This window comes from Coenobita brevimanus, chromosome 50 (assembly GCF_032717465.1).
Source record: "Coenobita brevimanus isolate Jiangsu-jjx chromosome 50, ASM3271746v2, whole genome shotgun sequence".
Classification (NCBI taxonomy): domain Eukaryota; kingdom Metazoa; phylum Arthropoda; class Malacostraca; order Decapoda; family Coenobitidae; genus Coenobita; species Coenobita brevimanus.
Window position 1 is genome coordinate 36638085 of NC_137003.1, and position 15045 is coordinate 36653129.

At 41.9% G+C, this 15045-nt stretch overlaps 1 protein-coding gene across 1 annotated transcript in view; it reads left to right on the forward strand.

Moving 5' to 3' along the window:
* The window catches only part of LOC145399807 (testis-expressed protein 10), a 271732-nt gene that overhangs the window by 35171 nt on the left and 221516 nt on the right, over positions 1-15045 (forward strand). Inside the window, exon 3 of the mRNA XM_080272356.1 lies at positions 12447-12653. Coding sequence (XP_080128482.1) covers positions 12447-12653 — 207 coding nt within the window. The remainder of the gene's footprint in view (positions 1-12446; positions 12654-15045) is intronic.

The following is a 15045-nucleotide window of genomic DNA, read 5'->3' on the forward strand; positions in this document are numbered from 1 at the left end:
AAATGTCAGGACCAACTGCCTAGCCCTGGGCTCCTACATTTCTCATGGGGCAACTTAGAATTGGATGATGGATGGATGGATGTATATATATATATATATATATATATATATATTTTATATATAGATAGATAGATATAGATGTGTATATATATATATATATATATATATATATATATATATATATAGTACCCTCGCGTCCAACACGCGTTAGTCCAGCACGATTCAGGTCCAGCACGGAGAGCAAATAATTAGTATTATTTAATACGATTTAATTACTGCAACACGAGTGTGTTAGCATAACACGCACAGAGCTCCGAGAAGTGGGCGAAATCCGCAGAGTTCACCTCTAGCACGATCACCCCCGGTCCAACACGGTCATACTGGACATTCCCATGATGATGATAGCCAATGAAAACTTCTGATCAAGTAGCCTTCCCCGCCCGCTATCGTGACGTGATCATGATGCCGCCCAATTAAAAACGCTTCTGGTGTCACATGATGTTTAAATTTCTCCCGCCACAGCGCCACTCAGTCGCATAATTGCATTAGAAGGTGCTTTTTTCTTGCTGCATTTTCTGCCCTTGTTACTGCATTTTACCCTGCTCACGATGCCTAGGAAGCCTTCTGAGAACCCCAAGAAGCGTTGGCACCTCCCTCAGGCCACCAAGCTAGAAAGCATCGAGAGGAAGAAGAAAGGGGAGAGGAAAGTTGACATTGCCAAGGCCTACGACATGAATGAAGCCAACGTGAGGACCATAATAAAAAACCAAGACAAGATCCTGGCAGCCGAAGGCTATCACACGGCACTTCATACCAGGTTTGCCGAGGATACGATGGTAAATCGGAACAGTAACATTGTAAAATTGCTGACGATACCACGGGCATTTGGAATTCATCTGGATGGATTCCTGCCGAGGATACGACAGGCAAAACAGTGTGACCAAAACCCATGCGACTCGACAGAGAATGTATCGTACTACAGCATTGAACATTTAGCCTGACACTGAATACATATTAATATTTTAGAATAAATATCAATCGTTTTGAAACCCTTCTCATCGGCGTGTGTACCAGTTTATAAACAAAGTTGCTTCTCCTTATTCTCTACCGAGTCAGCGACAGCGATCACTTTCCACAGTCACGAGACCGGGCTCTGGCAACAGTGTGAGAAGCATGCCGTTTGCCGAGGATTACAGAGTGCTAGGACAGGCAGAAGCAGGACCTTCCATGGCTGTGGACGAAGATAGTGATTCTGAGTGTGATTTCGAAGGATTTATGAGGGAGGTTGAGGAGGAGCAACAGCCATTACCCGCTAGTGACGCCAGCAGTCATCCTCCGGGGACCCAGTAGGACTACCTACAGCCTTGGATACCACCTTCCATTCCCAGCAAGCCCACCAACGCTATCCTAAAAGGTTAGTTATCATTCATAGCACAGTACCATTTATTATAATTACAGTAGTACCAATATATGTATAGGTATATGGTAGGTATTTAGGGTGACTTTTCCTAGGGTTGCTGACATAATTCATTTTTCCCCATAAGCTCTGTTGTTAGTCCAACACGTTTTTGGTCCAACACGTGACCCATGCATGACAGTATTACCGTGTTGGACGCGAGGGTACTGTATATATATATATATATAATATATGCTGTAACCCCTCGTTATACAATGGCTCTTTATACGATATTTTTCATATACAGTGTTGACACTTTAGTACCCTGTGCTCACTATACAATGGGAACGATTTGTTACAACGATGGATCATCCGCGGCTTAGTGAACAGCCAGCCAGTTCTGACAGTGATGAGTGAGAGCTGTGAGGCCCTTACTGTCCCTTAGCCTCAGAGTCGGGACAATTTGCCATCCAAACGATTCCCCGTCATTTATTTACATATCAGTTTATTTAGCAAGTACACTAGTCTTTGAAATATATGAGTTATCATGTAATGCCTCTCAGGGATGAGTGAGGCTGGTCACTATCATCTTAAATGTCGCGACCAACTGCTTAGCCCCGGACTCCTACGCTCCTCATGGGGCAATTAGGATTGGATGATGGATGAATGGATGGATAAAACTGATGATGGTTTATTGTTTTTATAATAAATGTAAAACATGGCATCAAATAATGGGTATTAACTGAAAAAAATATAAAGATATTGAAACGCGAATCAGGCGATTTTTGATCGTTCCTTCATCCTAGGATAAGGCTACATACGAGTCAGTGGCATTTATATAAATGCCTAATGACCGTAAGTGAACGATCGACATACTTTGGAATTATAAGAATAATCTTCATATTACATTTATATAAAGGTTTTGGGACAATTCGCCGTCAAGTCAATTCGCCATCATAACAATAACAAGACAATTCGCCATCAGGACTTTTCGCCGTCAGAATGATTCCTCGTTGTTTATTTACATATCAGTTTATTTAGCAAGTCCACTAGTTTTTTAACACAGTCCTTGTACCTCTTCCAAGTCATTTTAAAATATACCCAGGGTGTTGTAGTACCAATGGAAATTAATGGAGACAGCTATGGGTGATGCTAGAACATAATTCAAAGTCAACTACAGTGATGTAGAAACATTTATTGTCTAAAACTGCAATTTATAAATGACATCCAAAGCCTTTGTATTGAATGAACATAGACTTTGCCAGATCCCCATGAAAATTGGTTATTAAAGTATTAATTAATCAACAATGAGTATATTTATGGAATGATGGGGAATTGCCCCGACGGGGAATCGTCCATACTTTGATGGCGAATTGTCGACTTCTCTGCGAATTGTTTAGGAACCACATCAACCACCCCACTTGCTTCAGTAAAGGTAAGAACTACTGTATCCTGTAGTTTTCATGTTTTTTTCCTTTTTATTCACTATTAATTTGTTACTTTAAATGTTTAACCTGCCCCGTCCCGACCACTTTTCGACCACTGGTACCCCCCAATCCTGACCATTTTTCGACCTTTTTTTTTTTTTGCTTAAACTTTCGCTTTCGGTCAGAAACAATGGTCGGTGGCAAAGAAATTGGTCCCCGGGGTCCCTAATTAGCTTAACCAGGTATGCCTTGGTCCCACCTGGCCCCGTGTTCTCTCTAGGCGGTCTGAGCCTCAAACGTTTTCTATGGTATTATAAGTCTGGGAAACCAATGAAATGAATTTATTACAAACATAAAAACATGTGATAAAAGAGTATATTGGATTTTATACAAAAATAGACTAGAAATAAGCATTGTACCATTGTGCGAAACGAGCAAAATCGGCCAACTTGGTCACGATGAATCGCTAACATTCTAAAATCATGATACATATAATTTTTTTTACTTACATAATACTTCTACAATAACATTATACCATTTTACATTTTATTGAACTGTTTTTACGTATTCACAGGCCTTTTGATAACATTTAGCGTAATGTTAGCGCTTATTTACGTAGTGAGTGAACTCGCTGTGACTGTTGTTTCAACTCGTATTGTGCTTTTTCTACTTACATAATACTTTTCTAATATTATTATACACTTTTCAACTTTATAGAACTGTTTTGAGATTATTTCAGGCCTTACGTAAATATATAGCGTAATAATAGCGCATAATAACACACACGGTGAAGTCGCTATGACAACTATTTCAACTTACAACCTATTTTTGTACTTATATAATAATTCTCCACTAACATTGCACATGTAAACACTTGATATAATTGATATCACATCATTTCTGAACTTACGATGGAACTGAGCGTCATATTTGCGCGTATTTACACAGGGAGTGTTATCGCGATATCATTTGTTTCATCTTACACTAGTAATCAGCTTATAAAATACCTTACTACTAACATTACAACATCTTCCACTGTATATAATTCTTATCACATACTTACTGACCAGAATGTGGGTGTACTCGTGACATCAATTATGACAACTTACAGTAATGTTCAACTTATACGTTTTATTCATGCTAACATTACACCCGTTTCCACTTTATTTCCTTGCTATCACATATTTACTGACCAGATTTACACAGTGGGTGTAGTTTTGATAACAATTCTTTCCACTTACACTAACCACGTCACCATCGTCCCCTTCGTCAGGGTGGGGAGGTGAGGGTGGTGGGGGAGGTTGGGGAGGTGGAGAGCGGCGCCTCTCATCACTCGCACTTCTCTTCCCTCTCCCTTTTCCTTTACCCTTTCCCTTCCCTTTCTTTCCTTTCTCCACATCCTGGGGCTGTGGGGAGGAAGTTTGGGAATATTCAGGGGCGAAAGAAGTGCTGGGGAGTGACTCAACCTCCTCTCCCCTAGGCCTACGAGCACCACGTGCTCGTGCTGCCTCCCTCACACCACTTGCCCCTTCACCCCGCACTACCCCCACACCACTCTCACTTTCACCCCGCGCTGCCGCCACAACACTTTCCCTTTCTCCCAGCAATCCCACCACACCACTTGCCACTTCCCCAGACAAAGTACTTTCACCATACCTTATGTGTCGTCTCGCCCCACCTTCTGATCCTCGTGGTGATATTTTCTCTTTTCCCAACCACGCGGCGATATCACGTCCTAGGCCTCCGTCATCCTCATCGTCCTCATCCTCATCCTTATCAGATTCAGGATGGAGAGATAGCTTTGCACGTGGTTGGGGAGCAGGCTGGCCTTCCCTTGCCTTACGGTATGTCACATACCGCGTTTTTCGGGGCGAAGGGACCTCCTCATCATTGCTACTTATTTCTTCCTCTGGCTGGACGTAATCGCGATCCACCACATCATCATTGAGTGGAGAATCACTGTCTCCAGTGAAGGCTTCCAGGACGGATGCGATTTCCTCGTCTGAGAGACCTTTCCTCGCCATGTCTGACCTGGGTCACTGCTAGCAGGTGAGTGACCGAGACAAGGGCGAGCGCGGGTCACGCAGGGTCTAGGACGCTGCCCGCCTGGCGGCAGGTAGGGGAGGCTTGGGTACCCGGGCGAAACGAAAATCTCGCGCGAATTTTGAAAATTGTGGAAATTATGAACCTTGCAATTGCAGGACGTTGAAGTACGTCCCCGGGATTAGCTGTGACAAAATGTGAGGATGTGGAAGTACGTCCCTGGGACGCCGCGGGTTAAACATAAGGATATTTCATGTATGTGAGTGCTAAGGTGTGTGTATGTGAGAGTTCAGGCAGGTCTGGGAACATATCCCCATTGACTCTATGTTATAATGGGGCTTGCTATATGATGGATCGCTATACGATGGGGTTTTCAGGAATGGAACCCCATCATATAACGAGGGATTACTGAATATATATATATATATATATATATATATGTATATATATATATATATATATATATATATATATATATATATACTGTATATATATATATATATATATATATATATATATATATATATATACTGTATATATATATATATATATATATATATATATATATATACTGTATATATATATATATATATATATATATATATATATGTATACAGTCATTACTCGTTTTATGTTGATTTGGTATACAATAATTCGCTACAACGATTATAGAAAAGTTCCACCCCAAAATCCGATTTACGTTAAATTTCTTGTTATAACGATATTGCCATCGGAAAATTCGTACAAAACACCAAGCACACGCAAGGTGACCATCGCTTGTCTCAGGCAAGATGGCAGCCCCAGCATGCAGAGCGTTGTTTTGGTTCAGTTGCGGTCACGCCACCCCTTTGAAGCCCTGTCTTTTCCACTCGTTCACGTGTGCCCCCAGCTATCATCAGCTCTCAGCCAAGCCTCATGCTACTGTAGGCCTATACATCGTGTAGCACCAGGCCAACGTTGCACAAGTGTGTTGTGTTGTTGCAATGATTTATTGTATGTGAGTAAAGCTGCTTGTATTGGTGCGATTGTGTTTGTTTTGGTCTTGGAGACAACTTGGACGGACACAGGAAGTAATTAAGGTGGGTTGTCATTTTTGTTTCAGGCTTGGGTAAGTGACTTTGGGAAGTTGAGTTGACATAACCCCCCTTTTATAATGTGTTTCAATCTCCCGATTTACGATAAAATTGTTATACGTTAAGGTATGACCTGACGTAACCCCATTGTAAAACGAGTAGTGACTGTATATATATACAGTAGAACCTCTCTCATTCGGACTATATGGGGGGAAGGGTTGTCCGAATTAGCAGATTGTCCGGACCATCAGGGTAATCTCCAGTTCATACCAAAAACTATCTACATATGGTATGTTTGTTAATTATTAACATATGTGGCATATGTCAACCCTACATAACTGCAAAAGATGAAAGGATACTAAAATAACCACACTAACCATGTACGATAGTTTTGTATTGCATAATTTACAGGTAAGGCCATGACAAGAAACTAGCCTACATTTTAAATTGTAGTAAGTGACTAAGGCCTGTGTAGGCAAAAAAATAAATTAATTAATTAACTGTAATATTTTGAATAAAAATAAAACTTACGTAGGCAAAAAATACATTGTCATCTTTAGCATATTGATAATGCCCATATGGGCAAGAAGCTAATGTTTGATGTACAAGTAAAGCACATTTAAGTACAAAAAATAACCTACAGTAATCATTAAACTATCTATCTATCTATAGCCCGACGCCCTAATCCCGCAAAGGGTGGCCGGAGACAAAACGCCTCCAAGTCGCTCTGTCACCCACCATATGACTACCCTCCCCCCAACTCACCCCCCCCCCTCCCTCATATACCTCTCAACTCCATCCCTCCACCTCATCCTCGGTCTACCTCTCCCTCCCTCCACCTTACCTACATACACCCTCTTAGTCAGTCTTTCATTCTCCATTCTCTTCACATGTCCAAACCACCTCAGTGTATTTCTCCTAATCTTCTCAACCACATCCACATCCACCCCACAGCGTTCCTTCACTTCTTCATTCGTCAACCTGGCCCTCCACGTCACTCCACATGCTCCTCTCAAGTAACTCATTTCCACTGCTCTCACTCTTGACTTGTTCCCCTCTTGTAAGGTCCATGCCTCACTTCCATACGTCAGGGTAGGGATCACAATACTATCATACAGTGACTTCTTAACTTCTATACTCACCTCCCTATTTCTCATCACTGCTTTCAGTGTACCAACAACCTTCCTTCCCTGCTGTACCCTTTCACGTACTTCATCCCCCAAAGTTCCATCCTTACTCCTCACACTACCCAAGTACAGTAAGGTCCCGGGTTACGTCAGAGTTCCTTTCCTGAGACGACGTAAGCCGATTTTGAACGTAACCCGAGTTTTATACAGTACGTCGTATGATTATACTTACCACAATGCATCTTACAGATTTTTCAACCATACATTGCATACTATACATGTAATAATCTTATAACAGGTATGTATAAGAAACATAGTCTTTTGAACTGATGATATTTATTAAATAAAATATAAGTTGTACTAGCTAAGAGTCTTCGTCACAGTAGCTCACTCGCTGCGGTAACAGCACTTCTCATCGTCATGGCAGCAGAGTTACGCCACCACTGCCTCTCCCACAACTGAGTCTGGCTGCCGCTCCCTCACTCTCCCGTCCTTACACACGTGCACACTGCCAACACACATTTTATTCCTATATTCAAGCACTTTTCATACTTCATCATACAATAAAGTTTACTGTAAATTACTGCCGTAAAATATGAAATAACATCATTACCAGCACGATAATGTAAGCATTTCTAACATCAAGTTTGATGGCTTTTTTTTTTTCTCACTTGGACAGCAAAATTATTTCAGTGATAAAATGACCGATTACTGTATGGTACTGTAATAAAAGAGGCATACTGTGTGTCACTACATACCTTCTGACATCAACTTGACTCGTTACTGGGGTTGCGATGTGAAAGGCACTGCATCAGAGGAGTCAGGGACCGGAGCAGGGGAGTCCAGGGCTGAAGCAGGGGAGTCCGGGGCTGAAGCAGGGGAGTCAGGGGCTGAAGATAGGGAGTCAGGGGTTGACAATGAGGATGAGGTAGCAACTGGTGGTGAGGTTGTGGCTCGGTGTTCAGTTCTCTTGAAAAACTGGAGAATTGAAGACTGCTTGGCGGTGTATTTCTTTTCGTCATAGATTTGACGATAACAGGACACTGCATCCTCAATTCCCCTGTACACTTTGGCAAACCTCTGCATTTGGGTCCTGATCTTCAAATGCAGCCATTGCTTTTTCTAGGAAGTCGGAAGCATTTGCCATTTCCTTAATCTTAAACTGTCTTAGCGGTTCTGCCTCATCACTTTTTTCATCATTTTCCATTTGTTTTACTAGGTATAGCAAGTCTTCAGTACTCAGCTCTTGATCATGTGAATCAACAAGTTCATGTACATCACTCTCGTCTATGTCCAAATTTAAATCATTTCCAATTTTCACACAGTTGCGCATGACTTCATTTATACTGTCTTCGTCAAATCCTTTAAAGTCATTTACGAGGTTAGGGCACACTTTTTTCCACACTCCGTGCATATTTGTCTCAGTCACTTCAGCCCAACATTCTCCAATATTTTTAACTGCCTTATAGATGTTGAAATCTTTCCAGAATTCTTTGAGTGTTACTTTACCATTTTCTGTTGCTTGTATTGCCTGTCTGAATGTTTTTCTCAGGTAGTAAGCCTTGAAAGCTCTTATTACACCTTGGTCCATGGGTTGTAGGATTGATGTGTTTGGTGGCATAAACACAACTTTTACATTAGGGTGCAACTCTGTCAGGCTCGAAGGATGACCAGGAGCATTATCAATAATAAGAAGAGCTTTGAATGGCAGATTCTTCATTGCACAATACCATTCAACCTCTGGCACGAAACACTTTGAAAACCAGTCAATGAAAATTGCACTAGTCACCCAAGCCTTTAAATTACTTTTCCAATAAACTGGTAGGCTAGCTTTAAGGATCCCCTTAAGAGCTCTTGGATTTTCGGAGTGGTACACGAGTAGCGGTTTAAGCTTGAAATCGCCTGCACAGTTTCCCCCCAAAAGTAGCGTTAGGCGCTCTTTGGATGCTTTGTGACCTGGCATGGTTTTTTCTTCTTTAGCAATATAGGTTCTGTTAGGCATTCATTTCCAGTTTAGTCCCGTTTCATCAACATTAAAAATAAGTTCTGGAATGTAGCCTTCCTTCTCAATCAACTCCTCCAACTCTTTAACGAATGTTTTTGCTGCTTCGTCATCTGCAATGGCTGCTTCTCTGAAAATTCTTCTGCTGGTTAGGGTTGCTCGAGCCCTGAAACGAGTAAACCAACCTTTTGATGCCACAAATGTCTCGTTGGTCTCACTTTCCTCACTTTTTTCTTTCTTAAGGTCTTGGTAGAATGTGCGTGCTTTTTCACAGATTAACTGTTCACTCAGAGGCATGCACTGTTGATTATTGTCCTCAATCCACAGCATTAGCATCTGTTCCATCTCAATCAACAGTCCCGATCTTTGCTTGGTAATCACAGTTGATTGCATGGGAGTTGCACCTTTAATGTGAGTCAAGATACGTTCCTTGTCTTTGAGGATTGTAGCTACGGTAGTACGGCTCATCCCTAGCCCACGCCCGATTGCTGATGCCTTTTCTCCTTTCTCATTATGCTTAATAATATCAACTTTTTCACGTAATGTGATGGTCTTGCGTTTCTTGGAGTCGTTATGGTCACCAGGAAGCTGTCTCTTAGGCATCATGGAATCAGGATGGCGAAAAACACAAGAAAATGACGGTATCACTGTATCAGGTGGTGGTAGCAGTGAGGCTGAGAGCGATTGTTGGTAGTCAAGCGTGAGGCGGGAAAACTCCAGAGACATCTCGCGGTACACAGCAACGCTTTAAAACCCACGCTTTACATATTTTTTCTTTATTTTCTTATATTTTAAAATTTCCTCTCACGGACCGACTGTCGTAACCTTGAATTGACGTAAGTCGATACTGACGTAACCCGGGACCTTACTGTACTTGAATGCACTCACATTCTCCATATCCTCACCATCCAACCTCACTGCACACTCTGTGACTTCATTCCTCTCAAACACCATAACTTTACTTTTGTTTACATTAACTTTCAGCGTCCTCCTCCTACACACTGTCCCAAGTTCATTCACCAAACCTTGCAACTCCCATTCATCTTCACTCAACAGTACTGTATCATCAGCAGACAGCAACACCGGAAGCTTCCAAATCTCACCCTCATTCATTAGAGCCACCCCCACATCCACTTCCCTACCCTGCACCTCCTTTACAACCCCATCCATGTATATATTAAACAGCCATGGAGACATCACACAACCCTGTTTCAGTCCCACATTGAGATCAAAGAACTCACTCAGCTCACCATCCACTCGCACCATAACCCTAGCTCCCTCGTACATACTCTTCACAGCACTCAACAATTTCCCCTCCACTCCATATATTCTTAATACCTTCCAATTACCTTGCCTATCTATTCTGTCATAAGCTTTCTCCAAGTCCATGAAGGCAGCATACACTTTCCTTCCCTTCTCTAGATACTTCTCCACTAAACATCTTAGAACAAATATCTAATCTAAACACCCTTTTCCCTTCCTAAATCCCCCTTGTTCTTCTCCAACTAGCTCCTCTGTCATATGCCTAACCCTATCAATGAGTATTCTATCATATATTTACCAGTCACACTAAGTAGGCAAATACCCCTATGGTTACCACATACTTCTCTCTCTCCTTTTCCTTTGTATAAAGGAACAATTATGCCTGATTTCCAGTCCTCTGGAACCCTTCCCTCTGCAGAATATATGACCCATTTTTGTGTAAGCAAACTCCTCCTTTTAACACCTTTATTCATTGCAGAAGCTACACTTGCATTAAGGGGCATGGTAAGGAGGATTTACTTTTGAAATACAGCGTAAAAATATAAATGGTTGGTGAACTAGTTGATGGAATAAATGCTAGCGTGTGTTTAAACAGGCGCCTATGTTGCGACCTAGCATGATCTGAGACTAAACGAATGACGATCGCTTTCCGCGCCGATACTGAAAATGACTTTAGAATTACTTTCAACCTATTTTTGGAGCTTATTATTTTAAATTTTTTCCGAATTAACAGAAATCCGGATCAAAGGGGTCCGGACCAAAGAGGTTCTACTGTATATATATATATATAGTATCTTCGGGACCTCCCTGTACACACACACACACACACATATATATATATATATATATATATATACTGTATATGCATAATTGGACGGGCATTGTTCATCATGAGTTTGTTCCATGTCTTGAAGCATTTGAGTGAGGCAATGCAAAGGAAGAGGACTGAAGCATGGAAAACAATACCTGGAAGCTGCACCACAACAGTGTACCTGCTCAAGCATTGCTCATGATCTATGACTTAATGGCCGAGCACAAGATGACTGTCGTCCCCCAGCCACCCTACTCTCCGGATTTGGCCCCTACAGATTTTTTTTTCTTCCCAGAGTTGAAATTCACCCTATAAGGTCACTGATTTCAAACAGTAGAAGAGATAGAAGAAAATTCACTGTGTGCACTAAACATATGTTCACTCAAGCGTCTGTACCTCAGTAACTAAGTGACGTGGTGTGGTTTGACTATAGTTGCGGCGCACAACTCTGAACTTGTCGTTCTCGTACCCTGGCAACCTACCATTCAGAAGTGCGTCCGATTATGTATCATACACAGATCATATTATGACCGAATATATTATACACCCGTCCGATCAGTGAAGTTAAACAACGTTGGGTCTGGTTAGTACTTGGATGGGTGACCGCCTGGGAAGGAACACCAGATGCTGTTGGCATCCCTACGTGTCGAGTGGGGTTGGTGGAGGATTAGTGCCCCTCCCTGTAAAACAATTAACTCTAAGCCCTTGGCCACCCCGTTTGGGATACATGGCGTCTGGCAATGAATGAATGAAAAAAAAAAATATACACGAATATTATTATACATGAACATCTTGTACATGATTCACATGCGTCTCATACATGAAATCAGACACATGTTTGAATGCTAGGTTGCCAGGTAACGATAATAACAACTTCAGAGTCGCGCGCTGCAACTATAATATTAGACTAAAGCTCAGTTACTGCCACACAGCACTTCCATTGCAATCACAATACAGCTGCTAGTTGGTGCACTATTTAAAAAGTTTGGTTTTATTGACAGACCTCGTATTTCTTAGGTGATAGCCCCCCCTAGAGTTGAAAAAGCGGTACCTTCAGCCCAGGTAGCTATGCTCCTGTTGGGGCAGAAAAAGTCTGAATGATAAATTAGATAACAAAAGCTTAGCTTTGTTCACAGATTCATCTTCAATGAGTATAGTGGATTTACCAGTACTTTTATGTAAAATGATCTCTATCTAACTCATAGCTGTATGGTACTTTTCCAGGCATCATGGTTTAATGTAAGTAAATAGAAATTATAATTGCATTAGTTGTAATGGGTATGTGCTTACGTATCTTTTTGTAGGAGCTGGTGTCACGACTGCAGCACACAAATGTATTTGTGCGGCAGGATGGAATAAATGGGCTGCTGGAGCTGGTAAAGTGTAAGGAATGTTCTGCCCTCTTACCTCATCTATCAGTTATGGTGCCTGCTGCTGCTCCCTGTATTTTTGACTCAGACACACTCATCAGGAGCACAACAATCAAGTTCTTCGAGTCATTAATTCTGAAGGTTTGAATATCATATGTGAAGTATGGAATATCAGGTGATCACTAGAAATATATCTATGATATTGTCCTAGTTTCATAGTCAAACTGTATTTAAAAAAAAAAAAAAAGTATCTGCATAACCAGTGAAACCGAAAGCAAACTGCTATGTACTACTGTTTACCGTATCATGGAAGATTCTGGCTTTGTAAACCTGTGATTTTCTAGTATAAGTACTCTGTCTCATGTATATTTGAATTTGCAAAATTAAGTTTTATAGATATGTATGTACAGTACTCAGTATATATATATATATATATATATATATATATACTGTATATATATATATATATATATATATATACTGTATATATATATATATATATATATATATATATACAGTGAAATTTCAAATTTCGATGGACATATGTACCAAGAAACCGCATCGAAATTCAAAACATCGAAATTTAAACTGAACTTCTCATGGGAAAAATCAATTTGGGTCCAGGGCCTCCCAACTTCACTACGTAAAATCATTATTTTTTTTACCCACACTCCCTGTAAACTTTGTGAACTATAAATGTGGTTAAGTAACTGTAATTCTGCACTGTATTGCCATACTGTACTGTAGTGTAGAATACAGCAAAATTTGTTACCGTTTGTCAGTATCCTGTCGCAGTTTTTATTACAGTAGTTACAGCACACTGTACAGTACAGTACTAACCTTAGATTATGGAATATTATCACTTGGCTGGCTGGTGTTTGTGGTGTGTGCCAGAGGTGGACTACTCAGTTGAAGTAGCCTTCTCTGTGGAGGTATCCAACCCAAACCCCTGAAAATCAAAATCATCCTTGAGCATCTGGACATTGCAGTGTCGACATCTTCCTCCTCACCCCCTTGGATGGTTATATCTTGCAACACCCTAGTAACTGGCCTGAAGAAGATGATGATCTTTGACTGTTTCTGCTTATGAAGCTGCGTGCTGTAGAGTTCCATAACTTGTCCTCTGAATTCTTGGAGTAAGTTGTAACGAAAATACAACTAAAACACAACGAAATTGCAGCGAAATGCACACCCACACATGGAAAGTACAGGTTGAAACTGTGGTGCATGGCTGTAGAGGGCAGGACAGTTGCAAGATGGCCACAGACAATAGAACATCACCTTGCGCACGGTTTGATGTGGTTGGAGTTGGGCCCTGAGAGCATCGAAATGCACGACTTTGCATCGAAACGTGAGGTAGGCAGACCACTCGAAAATGCATCGAAATTTGATTCATCAAATTCTAAACTGTTGAAATTTGATATTTCACTGTATATACAGGTATATATATATATATATATATATATATATATATATATATATATATATATATACCTGTAGGAGGAGGCCGTAGCATGGGCCGAACAGGGTAGTACTCCCGAGGGGAATGGGAATGGTGGTGATAGGTAGAGCTGGAGCTCCTGTTTCACTAGCTATCTAACCATCCCCCTTTGCTGACCTTTTCAGTGTGACAGTAACATGGAGAGTAGACCAGCATACTCTCCCAAACATTTCCTCTAACTATCTATGCACTACACCACATGCACTTTACATTTCACACAACGTTTCCCACTACGCTACAGGGGTTGGCGCCAGCAAGGGCATGCGGCCAGAAAACTTTGCCCCCGCTACCTAGTGGCGGACTTCTGGGGGGAGGCGTGGCGGGGGTTCCGCCGGCATAGATCATGGGTCCAGGGCGAGATGGGGCTCGGGCCTGTGCTAGAGGGTACAGGGCATTGCGGTTCCCAGGCTGCCGCTTCCGCCCAATAGAGAGGGGCCCGAACCTGGGAGTAGCGTCCCAGGAGGCTGCCCTATCAGTGGGTGTATAATGGCGGGATAGTTGCAGTGCCAAGACGCGCTTGGAGGGTGTCCCTGCAACTGTCCTGGCAGGGTGCCCCGAGGCCACTACCACAGCCACTGGTAAGCTGGTGGGCTAGGGGTCCCAGATCCATTGCCTGGACCTGGGACTGTGCGGTGAGTGGGACCTGTGCTGTGTCTGTCCCCATTTATTAATACTGAAGATGACAAAACAAAAAAGGTTTCAAAGCAAGCCTGAGGACAGTAAATCACCCATGGGGATGAGGGTGGGTTCATGGAATGTGGGAAGTTTGAGGGGAAGAGCAGGGGAAGTCGTTGAGGCATTCAGTAGGAGGTGGGTGGACGGGCGTGTTTGCAGGAAGTCCTGCACAGGGGTGGATCAGCCAGAAAGATTGTTGGGAAGGACTGTTGCTATAAGTTGTTTTGGCAGGGGGGACAGATGGATATGGAGGTGTTGGTGTGATGGTTGCGTGAGAAATGGGTGGAATATGTTATGAATGTTTTGAGAGTAAGTTTATAGGATATTGGTTGTGAAAATTCTGTTGGGAAGAAAGAT